At 36.5% G+C, this 18106-nt stretch overlaps 1 protein-coding gene across 29 annotated transcripts in view; it reads left to right on the top strand.

Annotated features, from left to right (window-relative positions):
- Nucleotides 1-18106, top strand: part of RIMS2 (regulating synaptic membrane exocytosis 2) — a 446037-nt gene that overhangs the window by 185140 nt on the left and 242791 nt on the right. For all 29 annotated transcript variants that reach the window (XM_088059427.1, XM_088059422.1, XM_088059375.1 and 26 more), the window contains one exon: nt 4892-5817. In XM_088059427.1, the coding sequence (XP_087915553.1) occupies nt 4892-5817 (926 nt within the window). The remainder of the gene's footprint in view (nt 1-4891; nt 5818-18106) is intronic.

Below are 18106 nucleotides of genomic sequence, written 5' to 3'. Positions count from 1 at the left end.
TTTTTTTTCATGTATTGAAAGGATTACATTTTGAGTTAAGCAAAATTACAGTATGTGCAGGCAAGATATTTTCAGTTTTAATTTTCCATTCAACTTTATTTTTTGATAATTTATAGGAAAGAGAGAAAAAATTTTAAAGAATTGTCTAGTAAATTATAATTAGGTCTTACAAGTAGATGGCCAATATTCACTTTCCAAGTTGCTGATATCAGGCCCACTGAGACCATTATTTAATTGACCCAAATTATCATTTTTTAATTGACCCAAAGCTTCTGATAAACAATACTCTTCAAGTAAATGTAACTTGATTCAGGTAGTCAAACACAACTTTAGAATGATATTTTTATGGAAGTTTTCTCCAGTTCAAATGTGTCTCCTTTTAGTCTGAGAAAAAGTTTATTAGCAGGAGTGTCTGACATCTAGTTTTGACAGTGATATACAATTACTTTACATATTACAGTGTGTTTTAATGTCTCTGACTTCTGAAATGTGATGGATACTTAATTTTTTAAATTTCTTTTTCTACAGTACATTTGGGCCAATTTTCTTAAAACCTAAATCAAAGCAGAAGAGTGTTTTCTCTTTAAGAAAGAATACAAATGAATGTCACAGACTTTCAAGATATTTAGTTCCATTATAGAAATCACAGCCATCAAAACTGAATAGCTGTCTTCTTCTATGTTATATTTTAAGTACTTAATTCTATTGTGATGTGAGGGAGTTGAATAATTTAACTTTATGAGCAGGAGTACAGATTACAGTGAAGCTATTTGCTTTTCCATAATATTAATGATACCTGTAGTGCACTGAAAAGAAGGTTTCCGTCAGTGTAGGGTTTTGAATTGTGTATTAAAAGACCAAATGTCACGTATTCATAAATTACAATAAAAAATAAATAGACAGTAATAAGTAGGAAAAGAAATTAGGTTTTGTATTCTGTAACTGAAAAAAACCTAATTTCTATAATGTGATTGACAGAGATATTTTTTCATGTTTAGAGTTTTTTAACCATAAGAGAGATTTTATTTTATGTTTGTTTCAAACAAGTAGTAGTCTCAATGGCCTGGAGGGTTTTTCAGAAAAGGTGTGATAACCTTTTCAGAAAAGATGGTAATCCTTCTGACTAGAGATATATAGTGCTTAGTTCAGCTGGCAGCTGGAGGGTTCATAGCACACCCTTAGCTTTGAAAGTTCCAGGGAAGACCTAGAAAGGCAGGAGTAGGCATTTTCCATGGTATATCCAGCTGGAAGTACTTGATGAAAGGGTTTTATTAAGGTATCTTTAAGGTAGTTAATGGTTAGAAATGGATTAGACAGATGCTTATGAAGGTGAGTGAGAATTAGCTTGTAATCTAAAAATAGCAGCAGATTTTTAATAGTAGGGACAGGCCGTAAGTTATCATCAATACTAGTTCCCTCTTACTATGATTTCATAACTCCAGTTTAAAACATATAGCATTCATTGTACAACTCTGTACATTTTAAGGTATTTTTAAAGTTAAAAAGTTGTTGAATATTAAAGGGAGGATAATTGTGCTATGATGACCAGTAAAGAGAATGACAGACTTTGATACTAAGGGTCTGGTGACTGTGGGGCAGGATGAGCCCTCTCCTGACAGAAGGTTTCTGACTGATCAGGTGTACAGGCACAGATAATTAATTTCTGATGGACAGGACTACAACTTCAGTAGTGAAGTTAGATGACTTCAAAAGGAATGAAATTAATTAGAAAGGAGGTTTGATAATGTCAGTCAACATGGGCCAGAATTAAATTAATTATTTTTTTCTATAGACTGCTTTCTCTGAAGAAAAGCTCTATATTTTCAGGTAGGTCCTCTGTCTTGCCTGTGCTCTAGTCGTTGCCACACGCAGGACAGCTGTGCAAAGCTTTTTCCTTCATGAAAAGTTGGAGTAGATTGAGGATCCAGCTGCTCTTCACATTACTGTCAGCCATAGATGGTTTCCTATATTTATGTCTTAAGGAGGAAGGAAAATGACTGTAGTAAATGTAGCACACAAGCTCAGAAAATGTTTGTGCAAGTGGTATAAAAATATAATGCTAAATCAACACATCCTCCTCTCATTAACATAGTTCATGCTAGAAAAAATAGGTGTATTTTTTAGTAACTCATGTGCCAGTTCATCTGATGATATGTTTCCTTAATAGAAATACATTTTCCTCAGCAACAAGTCCACAGTAATGTTTTTACTTATACAGAAATCCATCTTTTTTATCCCCCTCAGCCTTCCTCCCATGACATTATAGTCATAATGTCATCAGAAGAGGATTGCATCTATATAAGGACACTGTGACATGGAGTGATATATTAATTTATTTATATGTATATATGCACACACACATTTTGAGTATGTTTATATAATCTTCTATTTGCCACTAAACATTCTTACTGTTGTGTTGTTTGTATTGCTGTAGATGTTTAATACTGAAGCATGTGTACACTCAGACTGCTCCAAGGCACACATGAGATTTGTCAAATTAGAATCTGTATGGCTTTCTGTGTTACACCGTTCATCATGGAGCTGATCCTATAAATCATATGTACTAGAGTGTTTTAATGCTTTGCAGGATCAAATTGATGGAGAAACTGTGGCTCTGAATACACATATCTATAGGTTATATAGACTGAGTATACACAGTGTGAGTATTCACAGTACAGTATGTGTACATTTCATGTGTACACGTATTTGTCTCAATCTTGCAACGAGATTCACATGAATGCCGGTATCTGATGAGTGCAGATTTTTCCTATATGGGAGACACAACTGGGAAGGGGAAGTTATGCACACTTTTGCTGCAGCCATGACAGAAATTTTCAGGGATTGGATAATTTGCTATTGGGGCAACTTATTTTGGGATGTGGCATAATTTTCATCATCTGAAGTGAAAAATATCTATCTTCCTTAAAGCATTTCTGCATCTAATCTCTATTGCCTTGATGAAGCTTCTGTGTCTTTTCAAACTGCCTGCATTTGGGTAGTTCTGTTGTTCTAATTGGCCATTCTGGTTTTAGCCTTATGAAACTCAGTTCATGTCACATTAGAGCGATTCAAGTTGAGTCTTCAGTAGCAGATAGAACTTATAGAACTTGTTGAACTATTGCTTATAGAACTTGTCATGCTTCACATGAAGTTTAATTTTTGCAAGATTGTGTTAGTTTTCTCATTTGTAGATGCCATTGCAAAGCTAAAGTACTTTACTATTTGCAAGGAAATACTGGGTCCAAATCAAGCACAGTTTAATAATTCTGCATGGTACCTAAAACAGTAAAAGATGCCAGTTTGCCAGTCACCCCACATACCACGCACACTCTGCACTGGCAGTTGTGGTTTTCCCTTGCTGAGCAGAGACTGTATTTCCTTCCTGGCTGTGAAAAGAATGTTTTCTCTCCTATCAGATAGACCTTTATACTTTCCTGGGCACCAGGAGAACCTCTTTCTCCTCCCCTTCACTGAGTTGAAGTGTTTCCTTTCTTGGACAACTGTGACAACAACAGGACTTTGTATTTGCTCACCTTTTTTTATGTCCTTCTAAACACTATGCAGGACCTCCTGGTTGCTACCTTCAAGGCTGTCCTCCAAAATCAGTAGTCATTTTGTGAGTGTAGAAAACATTTTAAAAGGGATCTTAATTATAAAGGTAGAATTAAATATAAAAAGAAAGGACAAACAACACAAAAATAGTTTCTTCTTTGTATTTTTATCACTTAAAGTTTGAGCTGATCTACATTATCTCAGAGAAGGCCCACCTCTCAGTCTCTTTATCTGACATCTTTGCTCCAGTTTCCTGCAGGTACCTTCTTATAGGGTGAAAAGCCAAGCATGAAGCAGGACATGTCTGGAAAGTAGTATTTTACATGCTTATTACCCTGTAAGGATTGATAACGGCAAAATTTGAAGATCCAGTTTGTTATTTTCCTATTCAACTGATCACTTCTAATCATGTAGCAAACAATGTTGTGTCAAATAGAAAACATAGCATTTATTATATGTTCCAGACACACCCTGTATGAAAATATTACATATAAATGAATTACATTCCTCAATCTATCATTTGTCAGAGTCAGGAAAGAATATTTGTTAATTCTTTTTCCACCTTCCTCTGAAGCCTCAGTAGTTGTCTATAGCTAAATGGTGTCAATGATATCAAAGAGTCAATGCTTTATTTGCACAGGAACTTCGTTCTGGTATTTGTCTTGCTCAAATGCTTGGACTAATACTGCTGTAGAGATGGGAAGGAGTCTTTTCTCAACTCAGGCAGCACTTTGAAACTCTTTGCCTTCACAACACAAAAAGTGTTTGTTTTCTGAGTTCAGGACTTCTAAGTTCATCTGATTTAAACAAGTGCTGCCATTGAATCTTTGTTTTCTGCCCTTGGCACAAATTATAGTTTTGTGGGAACTGAAATGTGTGTTTTTGAGCAATAGCAGCTGCTAAAAGATTAAACTAACTGAATGATCTTTCTAGCCCTCATTTTCATGGTGATTATAAAGCTCTATGAAATAGAAGTATATGATCAAGTTATATTGTTGTAAAATGATTACAAAGGATTATAGAATTTTGGTACTTGTAAAGCAGTCATGACTACAAAATAGCCCAAGTATTTGTATTCTATATTTTATAAAGTCATATTAGTATTTGTCTTTCAAAGCTGTTTTTTATTCAAGCTATGCATCATAAGCAGATTTGTAACATGACATGATTTCTTTAATTTAGTACAGAAAATGTGAGAGCATATTCACAAAGAAACACAATGGATGGATTATTTTCCTTCAGCTGGTCATTTTATCTTTTAACTAGCATTAACTGTCTATTTGTGCTACATAAAATATTGACAGAACTCTCTTTCTGCTTTCTTGCCATGATTATTTAGGAAAAGAAGCCCTTCAATATCAAGAGAACAGAGCAGAAGATACGACCAGAGGGACGAGAGAGACGAATATTCACAGTATGCTACATCAGACAGTGCGATGCCCAGGTCACCATCAGATTATTCAGATAGGCGGTCACAGCGTGGGCCTCAGTTATATGAAGAACCTGAACTGGCTGATTATAGGGATTCCAACAGAAGGAGCCGCAGGCGTTCCAAGGAGTATCCGGTAGAAGAAGAAGATGCACAAAGCAGGGAAGAATATGAAAGGCAAAGGAGAGAAGAGGAATACCAGGCACGATACCGAAGTGATCCTAATTTGGCTCGTTATCCAGTCAAGCCACAGCCGTATGAGGAACAAATGCGTATCCACGCTGAAGTGTCCCGAGCACGTCATGAACGGAGACACAGCGATGTCTCACTGGCAAATACAGAGTTGGAAGATTCTCGGATGTCCATGCTCAGGATGGAACGGCCATCAAGACAAAGATCAGTGTCTGAGCGCAGGGCTGCCATGGAAAATCAACGTTCATACTCTATGGAAAGAACTCGAGAGGCTCAGGGACCAAGTCCCAATCGTCAGAGGACCACAAATCATAGCCCTCCTACACCTAGGAGGAGTCCAATTCCCCTGGAAAGACCAGACATGAGGCGCTCTGATTCTTTAAGGAAACAGCACCATTTGGATCCCAGTTCTGCTGTCCGGAAAACAAAACGTGAAAAGATGGAGACCATGTTACGGAATGATTCCCTCAGCTCAGATCAGTCTGAATCTGTCAGACCTCCACCACCAAAGCCCCATAAAACGAAAAAAGGAGGTAAAATGCGCCAGGTTTCATTAAGTAGCTCAGAAGAAGAACTGGCATCCACTCCAGAATATACAAGTTGTGATGATGTAGAGATTGAAAGTGAAAGTGTTAGTGAAAAAGGTAAGATTTCTCATTTTTTGATAGTTTCAATATATAGATTTGATTTTGTTTCCATTATTTTGGACATTTATTTCAGCTATTTAAATTGATTGCAACCACACACCTACAGCCCTTCACAGATGACTCAACTTTGTTGTAATGGGAATTATTTTGGGTTTTTTTCTGATTTTGTGTTTCATTTACATAAATTTAATGATTTATGTGGAAAACAACATCACAGCTCCTATTAATATTTGGATAAGTTAAAGGAAAAAACATGCCTACTGATAAACCTGTCAGTGAAATATGTGAAGTATCTAAAGCTGTGCTGTCATATAAGGCCATGGTTTCATGTCCATTAATACCAGATTTTTGTGCTCCTGGATCACAATGAGTGCATATTTGATCTGGAACAAATGTGGGTGCATGATCGCGTTTTTGTTGAATTAACTGGAGCACATGATGCAGACCTTATGCCAGTTTCATGCTGTCTGCTGCAGGTTAAAGAATGTCTGATCTGCAATAAGACCTGTGTGTATAAAATTAACCCACTGAAGTTTTTAGTGAGACAAATTTTAAATGACTGATGCGGTTTAAATCAATGGAGGTTCCTTTTTCTTGTGGTGCTATGATGATTTTTTGGTTTTAGTGCTTTTTAGAAATAGTTTTGGAGTTACTCCAATGTCAGAAAGAAAACTAAGATTGATTGAAATTACTTCCTGGCCTATAAAAAGATAATTTATAATCTAAATATGGAAGTATTGGGGACCATGAATTTAAACTCAATCAAATGAATATTATTCGCTTACCTTCATGTATGTTGTTCTAAGTTTTTTTGAGTTATTATTCTTATACCAGTGAACCTTTATTACTTCTTCTGAATGGTCATCTGCTGTTGTGAATTGGGAACAGAAAATTTACTACTATTTATTATTATTAATATTGCTATCAAATTGGTTCTGAAGCAAGTATTTAACTTGAGTAAGTAAAATAATCTGAATTTTCATATATTGATATCCACAACCATGGTCTGATAAGTAAGGAGCGAAATGGTGTAGAATGGAAGGAAAGGTCAAAGTAGACAGTTGCATGTACTTATGTGAAAAAACTGGGCTGAAACCTTAACCCCCTTAGTCTTTCTGATGAGTAGAAATAACTTACACCAACTTTATGTTGCTCATGATTTTGTTCTTAGAATCGACCTTGAGGAAAATAGAACCAATCAATACAAGTGAAGTAGTAACAAAATGTTTATTTAAGGCAATTCAGTGTAGGAAACGTAGTATACAAAGTAATATACAAACAATGTATTTTTTGTATGCATATACATTTAGGGTTATAAAAGCATAGAATCTTTTAGGTTGGAAAAGGTCTGCAAGATTATTGATTACAACTAATTTGGCACTTCCATGGCTTTTAGCACATCAATAACCCTTGTCTGCTGCTGCATAGCTCTCTATCCCCTACCTCCACGGAGACAGCAGAATGAAGGACCCCACTAGCACAATGTCTCTAAGACTCTGGAATGCTGCTGCCTGGTTTATCTGTTACAAGTCTGGTTTCCCCTTCAGAGCCAGTTTAAAGCTCTCTCCATGAGCCCTGATAATGCCTGAGAAAAATCCTTCTCTCCTTTTGAGACAGGTGACCCCCATTTGTCATCGCAGTCCTGATGCCATGTAAACATGATCAAAAACCCTCAAAATTCTGCTGGTGACACCAGGGTCAGAGTCAAGTATTGATCTGCTGGATTGCCCTCTCTTCCCTCCTCATTTCCTGCAACTGGGAGAATAGAGGAGAAGCTCACTTGTACTCCTGATTCCCTAAGCCATCATTCTAAAGCCCTGATGTCCTCTCTTTGATTGCCCTTGGACTTTTTATTGCCAGTTTGCTGCCTAACTGAAAAATCCATAATGGTTGAGGGCCTTTCCAGGATAGGAACCTTTCCCTTCACAGCTGGGTGTCAGGGATGCACCAGCCTTTGCCATGAAGTGGGTCTGGTCTACATATTGGGCCTTCTGCTCCCTTCAGATGGGAGTTTAAAACATGCTGTACAATTCTAGATTCTCTGTCATAATAATCCTACAAAACTTACAGCTTTCACTTAAATAATTCTGCATTTTAAGTGTAAAAGAAAACATTGATAACAACAGTAAATAATGGCAATGTCATGACTGTCCTGATTTCTAAGGTAGTGAATGAAGCTAGATATTTGTTATATAAATTAACTTAAAAAGCTTGCAAAGATTTTGCAAGGGAAAAAAAGGTTCCATACTGTGCTTTGTTAATCTTGATTTAATTAGTGTATGTGCTTTGTCATGACATATGGAGTGTAGCTCTGTCAATGTGGCCTAGTGGTGGCCTGCAGCTGGAATCAATGTGGAGAACAGCCTTGGTTTTTCATAACAGAGAAGAGCAATTGCTTGACCTGGGGGAGGATGTGACAGCTTCTGAGTGTGTCTGCCCCCTGCCTGTGCTGGGGGTCCTGGGCTGGGAGGAAGTGACCGTGCATAGCACAGGAAATCATTACATTAACAGCTGTACCTGGAACCAGAACCAACTGCTGCCAGCCTCAGCTGCCCTGGTCACATAATCAAATAATATCCCCAGACCCTCCTACTTCTCCTCTGCTCTTAGACCACTGGATTTTGCAAAGGGGGACTGGGACTCCCTGAGCAAGGAACGTGGACCTGGCAGCATTGATGTGAAGGGCTGAGATGGTGTTTGGTGGGATGAGATGTGCTAAGACCATGGTCAGGAGCTGGCACTGTGACAGATGAGTTCATTCTTTAGAAGCTCTGGAAACAACGTATGAGAACACTGTTACATGGACATAGCTGAGATTACAAATGTGTTTACCTGAAACTTAAGTTGTGCCAGAATTAGACCTATTTTCCAGAGTGAATTTTGTGTGGGCCTTCACAGACATTGAAACTCTCTTCAGTGACAACCTAGCACCAGTTTAACAGATGGCCTCTGCCTTTTTCTGTGAATAGGATGAACAATTCTCTCTTATTGTGTTATTCAAATTTTCCTGAAACTCACAATATTTTTTCCACATTATGTAAGAGACCCTTCTTCACTATTGCTTTGAATACCAGGCTTCTGGAACTGAAAAGATGTCTTAATTTACAACACTTATTGCCACTACTAAGATCAGTGTAGCAGACAGTTCTAAGCTATATCTCCATGACAGGACCTCCTGCCTGTCTTAAGAAATGCACTTTGGAGAGGAAAAAAAGGAGTTGCCTATATGTTTTGGACCAAACTATTAGGTGTACTGCTATTTTCCCTAATAATGAAAGATCAAAATTGCTTAAAATGTTAGAGAAAAATAATTCTTGAAATGCCAATGTTTTTATGAAATCGTAAATTTTAAGTGGCAGTAAAATAGATTCTCCATCACTAAACCCAGGGATTATAATGACATTTTTATAAATGTTCTAGACTGTTCAAATCACCAATTCTTTCTCAAAACTGTCTCAGTTTACATGATGCAGTCTGAAGGCTCTGTAGTAGAGTGAACACTGAACTGTGTCACCTCAGAGGTCCAAATAAAACTGTATTTTGTGGTGTGCAAGTTAGGCCAACCTTTCTACATCGCTTTTCCAATTTATGTGCTTTTCCAATCTTATATTGTGAGGGACATTTAGAGTACTTTTTTACCTGCATGTTTAGTTAGATTTTTCTCAGTGCAATTCTAAGGAGTATGCTTTAGGGGAGGTTTGAAAGTGCCCCCATAATTTGTTAGCCAGCATGAAGCAGATGTGAAGCAGAGTGCTGCTGGCTAATTCTAAGTGTCCACAGGCTTTGCAGGTAAATTTAGAAAATCAAAGAGTACCTCTGCCCTTGTATTCCTTATGGCAATACTGTCACACCTGCAGTCTGCCAAAGGACCAATCTGAGGAGACTGAGGAGAGCTTGTGATCCCTGGGGTTGTTGTACGCCCACTTGGAACACAGGCACGAGAGAGGTGACCTGCACTGAAGCTGGGGTTCTCTCTGCACCTTCTCCAAACATTTGAGGGTCTTAAAAGTCCTACAAGTCTTTACAAATCTCTCAAACTCTAAGGATTCAGCAAGAGACAATCTCTAGATGAAGGAAGAGAATTCATTCAAGGAAAACTAGGTGTGTGATAGTTCTAAATATTGCCCTAATTTGTTCTAAATATAAAGTAGGACATAGTAGATTCTGCAATGACGGTAAACAGTTCAGGCATACGTGCATACCATGCTCCCAGCCACTTTTCAGAACACCCTGTGAGAGGTATTTGTTTGCACAAATGGTGGCTGACATCTAATGTGGGTGGAATCTATGGTGGGAAAGCCAAATGTGTTTGTGTTTTGTCAGTTCTTAAATTCAGTGTTTGCTTTCATTCTTATTTTATTAAAACATGATAGCTAGTTAGTTTTTATTTTCAAAGAAACTCACCTGCATAGAAAGATAGAATCTTTTAGGTTAGAAGAGAGCTTTGGGATAAAGTCCAACTGTTAACTTAAGAATGACAGGTTCACCACTAAACCAGTGTCACGTCCATGCCTTTTAAATACCTCCAGGAATGGTGAATGAACTAGTTCCCTGGGCAGCCTGTTCCTGTTCCAATGTTTGACAACCTTTTTGGTGAAGAGTTTTTTCTTATATCCAGTCTAAATTTCCTCTCATTCTGTTACTTGTTACTTTGGAGAAGAGTCTCACACGCATGCGGCTACCAGTCCTTTCAAGTAATTGTAGAGAGCAATGAGGTCCCCCCAAGCCTCCTTTGCTCCTGGCTAAACACCCCTGGCTCCGTTAGCTGCTGTTCACAGGACTTGTGCTCCAGACCCTTCAGCAGCTTTTTTACCCTTCTCTGGACTCGCTCCAGCACTTCAATGTCTGTCTTGTCGTGAGGGGCCCGAAACCAAACCCAGTATTTAAAGCACAGCCTCACCAGTGCTCAGGACGATGATCCCTGCCCTGGTCCTGCCTGCCACACTATTGCAGAAAGCCAGGATGTCACTGTCCTTCGTAGTCACCTTGGCGTGCTGCCAGCTGATGTTCAGCCAGCTGTTCACCAACACCCCCAACACAACATGTGGATAGGCTTGAGCAGTCTTAAAATATTCAAAGTCCCTGTGCTGTTGACTGAAAGCTGCAGAGTGCAGGCTGTGTGAGCAACAATGTGTGCTTGCAGAACCAGCTGGAAATACACTGTTCTTTGTCACTAAGCACACAGAAAACATAAATATATAACCTTTCATGGTCATTTAAAAACATGTGAAGAACTGCCTTTTTTCATGATAAAAATGAGTATAGCCTCATGTCTGGAGCAGCTTCCAGGACCTACCTGTTTATTGCAGTATTGAAACCAATCTGGTAGACATTCAGTTTAGGTTTTGACAGAGAATTAGGTCTGTTTGAAAACAATTTGCTTGTCACAAGTTAGAAAAAGTATGGAAGCTCATGGTGTGAGGAGCAGAAAGCACATTTCCTGGGTGCTACTGCAAGAACAGTGCATGTCTTATATGAGCAGAGATGCCAAGGAAGTGGGATTCTGTCATACAGCTCTCACTTTTAAATTCAGAGAGATAAGGGACCTGATTTCAATCCTGCTTGTGCCAGTTTCATACATCTTCAACAACTTTGGCTTCAAAGTTACACTGAGCTAAATTAGATTGGAACGAGGTCATTGTTTCTAAAATTTGTTTCATTCAGGTTGGAGAGTTCCTGAAAGTCTAACTTCTTTGGAACAAATTATACTAGAAGGCAAAATTTCAGGAGTCAGCTGCAGCAGTTGAACAAAAAGACTTTGAATTTTCACAGTTTTGGTATAGAAATATCTTACAATTCAAAGTCCAAATTTTAAATGATCAAAAGAAGAATAATTGATTATTTAAAATGCTGAAATGTTTGACCTGTTTTATTAAAACAAATTTCAGTGAGTGACAAAATTTCTTATTATTACTTCACTTAATATTGCAGTGTAGGAGATTGTGTTTTGTTTTTCTAATTAAATAGTTTTTCTTTTCATAGACACCTCTACCTCTTATGTAAGCTAAATGTAACTTAAATATATAAAGAGTTTGACTAGAAATTCAGAATTCAATTATTCCATTTTTTAAGCTTAGTCCTATAAACTGCCTCTATTTAAGTGCAAGTATAAGAAATATTGAGAGATAAGAAACATTACACTTTTCTCCATATATTTGAAAGCAATAAAAAATCACTGCTTTGACAGTACTTTTTGCAACATTGACTAAGAAATACCTATTTTAAAACATCAGTATTGCATATGATATTTTGTTTAGAAAAATATTTTTCACAGATGTAGAGATGAGGACTGAACTAGCATGTTTAAAGTTACAGAAATTTCTAATTGTAGGGAATTTTTAAAAAAAGTTTTGCCAAACCTTCTCTTATTTATACACTTCCATGTTCCATAGAAAATATGAAAAGGGTGCGATCTTTTGCAGCATTTAGAGGACTTTTCTGTAAAATATTTTAAATTTGCAATAATTGAAGCTTGGCATAAGACAATAATATCCCTCATTGAAAAAGCCCTGCCTTTTCCCAGTTCTTGGCTGCATATTCATATCCTTATTATCACTCCTGCTGGCAGAAGCATTCAGGCAGGTACACACTGCATCAAGCCAGGAAATTTTTGTGGGATAACTCTAACTAGGCAAAAAGATGGTAAATATGAACATTTGAAGCTTCCTTATAAAATGATGATTGTTCTCTAAGATATTAAAATACATGCTGAAAAGATGGTGTGTGACTGATTATGCCTTCTCAGAATCTGAGGATAGACAGGGATTTCCTGAAGTAAGGAAGAAGAAATATTTTCATATAATAATCGGAGTACAGAGAATATTTTATCATAAGTAAATGAGCATGAATAATTTCATAGTGCTTCAATTCAAACAAAAATGTTTAATATTCAACTTTATTGATTCAAACCTTGCCTAAATTGCAATCTGAACCTTCTCTATACAATGTACAGAAATAATTAAAATTCTTAAAATCATGTTTTCTTTTACTCTGGGACTTTGCTGGAACTATGGCTATAGCAGAAATGTTGTCTGCGAAAAAGATTAATAATCTTCTGAGATGATGCAACAAAAAAACTATGAATTATTAATGAAGTATTTTAGTTATCTATGGTTTCAGATGAGATTAGGTCTATTACTAATAAAACAACATGGATTTTATGATTTTTAACTTATGGAAATTTTTTATCATTGGATCCTAGCTTTAGTTTACCTTCCTAAAACTAACTGCAAGGTGTAGTTTCCCCCAGAATTTGTGAAAATTTTCTGTTCTGAAGGTAGAGATGGTTCTTTCCAGTTGAAACTGTAGACCACTGAATTATATGAGTAACCAATATTAAAAATACCACAAAAACATTTTTGTTTTATCTGCACCTTTTTTTTATCTTTTCCAAATTTGAATACAAAACAAAAGAAACTTGAGTTATCATTCCAAGATTATTTTTCACTATCCTTTACCATCTTGGCAGGTGGAACATCTGCTGAATAAAATCAATAAATATCCATTGATTTTTTAATAGTGATGAAAGAAATTTTTGTACAAGCATGGCTGGAAAGGGTGTCATCCTATGAAGGCTTCTAATGTAGGTAATTCTTATCTTATTCAACCTTTTCCATTTATTTCAAACTACTAGTTCAGTTTAACTAAGTTAGAATTTTTTACTTGGTAAGCAAATGTTGCATCAGGGCTAAATGATAATAATTAATACATATTTGGCACATATAGAGCAAAATGAAGACCTGCTGGATTCTGTGTAAAACATTTCAGTTCTTTATAGTGGCATAATAAAACAAAAAGCCATCATGGAGTTTTTCTTTTGAAGTTTTCTGAATATTTTGTAAATACTATGATTTGTTAGTCTGTTTTACAGAGGAGTCCCAGAAAACAGAAATAACAGCACAAAAAGAAAAAAAGACATGTAATATCTCCAGAATACATGAAGTGTGTTCTTCAAATTATAATTTTCTTCATACTTTTATGAAATCATTACTCTTCTAATAAGACCAAATACTTTATCTGTCACAAATTAGACTCAGTGTAATTTTAGATTGCTTTCCTATGGTATATTTAAATTAGTTTTGCAGGTAATTTTGTTACTTCTTCAGTTAACTATCAGGACATACCACTTTCAAATAAATTTACTTAATTAATTAAAAAAAAAAGGTTAGTTGGTATTATCAATTGTATGGTTTGGGTTGGGTTTTGATTTTTTTTTTTTAACGTCTTCTGTAAAAACATGTCTTTCTTGCTCTGTTTTATTTTTATGTGTATTTCATTAAGGATAGGATAGTCAGTATGGGAGGAATAAAGAAACCAAAATGAAGGGGAAATAAGTAGAAAGGGCTGTGCTTATGTCACTCATGTGAAAACTGTTCCTAAGATGTTCTGCCCTTTAGCCCTGTTGCTCCAAGCTCCCCAAAATGTGCCATTCAAGACCTGGAGTTTTTCACAGAAGCTGCTTGAGATTAAACTGAATATTGTTGAGTGCAAGGCCTGGAGGCATATGCTTGTCAAAGGAAAGCATGTTCTTTCCATCTTTTCACAGTTCTTACTCCATCCAAGCCTCATCCATTGCAATTCACAATCTGGGTACGAGGAAGAAGTATTTGATATGAATAGCCTGGGCAATTTCTGTGTCCTTCTCTGTTTGGCTGTAATTTCAGCCACAGCTGTTCAGGAGCTGCTGTACAACAGTAAAACTGGTCCTGTGATGAAGGCACTGGCACAAGTGTGAGGAGTGAACAGACACTTTGGGCAGTCACAGTGACAGCCCCATAGAAACCCTTCCCAGTCAGAGCCTCAGTAGGTGCCGCATGATGAGTGCCTCAAAAATTGGGCCACCACCCTAAACACCTGATTATTGATTTAGGAATGCAATTTCACCCTATTTCTAGATAAATTGAAAATTCTAGCTAACTTTTTCCAATAATAATATTCTCTTGAAAGTATGTTTAAAACCCTATAAATGTGTTTTAAAGTTTTTGGTGTGTCATTAATATAAAAAAAAATCATTAATGTATTTCTCCTGTGATGGTCCACTGATGTTTAAACACTTATTTTACGGGCAAAGCAGAAAAAATGTGATGTGATGATGACGACATTTATGATAATTAAGAAAATATGAAATAAAACTGTTTGAAGAGGATTGGGTCATTGCAGTCTATCAAATTAGTGATCAGTGGTTTTGTTATAAAATTGTGTTGAGAAATTTATTTTGTCTGGGAATAAAAAGTACCTACTATATCTCTCTTAAGAGTGAAGTTTTATGCTAGCATATGTAATAATACTTTTACCTTTTCTGCTGAAGTATTCCTATTTTTTAAATACTAGAGCACGAGAATGTTTAGCCCCCATTGCTTTTTTTTCATTATAAATCATAACTTTTTTTTTTTGCCATAAATACGTGGCTTTGAAATGTGAAAGGGTTAAAAACAATTAATTTCTAATTTACTTCAGAAAATATTTCTCACAAAATATATAATGATTTTCTGCTAAAATAGTGACATAATATTCAGCAGAAAAGCAGGTCTGCAGACTTTTGGTCCTAACTAGTAGATGAACCTGTTTGGGCATTGTAACATGTTTACAGAACCATTACAGAATAAAAGAGAAAGGGGAAAGTGGAGAAATATCTCTCAGAAATTTCACTGAATTCCCCAACAAGATTGCCATTACTTACACTGCAACCTGGTCCCCCTTAGTATAATGCTCAAAGTCTTTACATTACTCAGTGATTCTTTTTCCTTTTACTGACTTTTCAGTTTTTCTCTTATATAGTTTTTTCATCCTTCCCTCTTCTTTGAAGCCATGTAGTTCAAGCAATGATTTGTTTGACTGTGCTGCTGTCCTTAACAGGCTTTCAGACTTGAAGATATTTTTAAAAGAGTTTATTTCAGTTAATATTTAACTTGCTAAATTGTCCAAAGAGCTGTGGAAGTCAGGTACGTCTGATTTCTCCATTTCACCTCACTGATGAAGGAAGTTGTTTCCAAGGAACATTTGAGTAGCACTTATGATCATGGAGAAGTAGATTGTGAAAAGGAGTGTGTGGTATTGGAGCTTCTGGTTTATGTCTCTTCTGATTCAATAGGAAAATGAACCTAATAGCCTGTATTCGTGCAGCAATAAATTCTCTGTTAAGGTATTCTTTTGAAATGTCTAAAGGCAGATGAACTGAATGAATATGTAGATAAAAAATAACCTGTGTCACACACTGAGGTTTAGACCAGATTGAAGGCACCAATTCTTATGAAAATTTCCTCAGATCAGTGGTATTCTAGAGTAACATTCTATAAGAAATAGTTCCAGTGTTTATACTTTCTGCCTTTCTGAACATTTAGATTATGAATATCTTTTAGCTTCCTAGTTATATAATCTGTTTACTTGGAAAATGTAAATATATGGGCATTAGTTATATAATCTAAATAGAGTAAAATAAAAGTTTTCATCACAAACCTCCATGACTATTTACTGTTTTGCCTATTTTCTGTATGTATCTATAGTGAGGAAAGGCTGAGCTTGTGATGCACTATGAAAGGTCATTAGATACTACACTTCCTATTACTCCTGGGAAATGAATGTATGCAGTACGTTTCACTGGGTTTTAACGTTTCTAATAATGTTACAATTTCTGCATATTATCATTTGGTTTTAATTCTTTTTTCTAAGTTTAATTCTGAAAATCTGTTCATACTGAAAGTTTCTAAAAGATGAGTTCCTTTGGAAAGTCTTCATGCTCTGTTTTTATCACACAATTTTGACACACTTTAAAAAAGAATTTTACTAAGCCACCATTTTTTAAACCTAGGATGTTGATGTGTTGAAGAAATTGAATTTGTTCTTGAAAGCTTCTGACTGAAGAAATTCATCAGAATTAGGTTTGAACTTCAGACTAATATCCCAGCACAATTTAAAGGCCTGCTTTTTTTTTCCTTCAGTGTTCAAAGTATATTAAAATTATGTATGTGTAACAAAAGTTCCTGTTTTTCTGACATATGTAATCCATTGCCTTAAGTCAATCACTATGAACCTGAACAAAAGCCAAGGCTGGTCAGTAGTTAAAATCTTCATAGATGTAATTCAGTATAACCAGAGGTAGTGGGAGAAAGCTTTCTGCTATTTGCTTTGTGTGTGTAGTATTGCAAGAAAAATTGAATCTCTTCAAACCCATGAATTTCATTGTAAATGTATAAAATTTTCATGGAAACTCAGGCCAGTAGAGTGTGTGAGCCAATTTAAAAACCCCATAAAAAGCTGAGAAGTCATCAAGTGCTAGTGTCCCACCTCAAGGGGCTGAGAACACAAGGTGTTATCTTGAAGTGTGGCTCAGCAGGGTGAGCTGTGGTGACCCAGAAGCTCATTGTCATCTGGAATGAAAGCTCCATTCCTCATCTGATCTTATGACTGTTGATCTGGACCAAACCCATAATTTACCTGACTTCTAGTGAGCCATTTCAGGTGACTTCACTGGTATGAAACTAAACTGCTGCAGCAAATGCACACATTCCTTTCACCTTAATAAGCTGAAGAATTACTGTGGCATATTGCACCTTGACCAGAACTGGCCAAAGAGCACAGTCACTCTGCTGGGAGCAGCATGGAGAAGAGTGAGAGCAGTGCCCAGTGACTGTTAGAGAACTCAGCTGCTTAATGGACCACTTTTCCACTAAGCAGTAAATAATAGTATGACTTTCAAGCAACATCATAAGCAAACTTGCAAATTATAAAGGGTGATGTAATAAAGCTTGAGAGATGACAGAGTAGGTGGGAGCCTCTTGGTATTCCTATTTTCCTAAAATTGAAACCACATATCTTATCTAAAGATAGGTCTGCACTGCAGGCCAAAGCATGACTGCAGCTCATCTTGACAGATGCAGACTAGTTTTGAGGGCAGTAGTTGAAGTGCTGATATCCGGAGCTGCAGAGTGCTGGCTGCTGAGACCCTGGATAAATATTCACGTGATCAGTGTGTGCTGAGCTGCTGTGCCTATGTCCTTGTTACTACAGAGGCTCTGCTGGTGTACAGACACCCTGTGAGATAAGCAGCTTTTCAACCCTGGCCTCTGGAGGAAGATGACTTCCCTAAGCAGTAAACTTGTGCAAATAAGACTCCTTTATGGCACCTGTGTAAGATGGGAACAAGCATCTAGGAAAATGCCAATACTTGGTGTTACTGCTGTAGGTTAAGTTCACAAAATATATGGTTGTGGCAAACTTTGTACCAGAAAAATGTATTATCTACTTAATGTTGTTGCCCTTTTTACTAATAGTTTTCTGTAAGAAAGAA

This window comes from Pseudopodoces humilis, chromosome 1, assembly GCF_049639895.1.
Source record: "Pseudopodoces humilis isolate 2021_Gansu_Grassland_sample_001 chromosome 1, ASM4963989v1, whole genome shotgun sequence".
Lineage (NCBI taxonomy): Eukaryota > Metazoa > Chordata > Aves > Passeriformes > Paridae > Pseudopodoces > Pseudopodoces humilis.
This window is presented reverse-complemented; position numbering and strand designations above follow the sequence as displayed.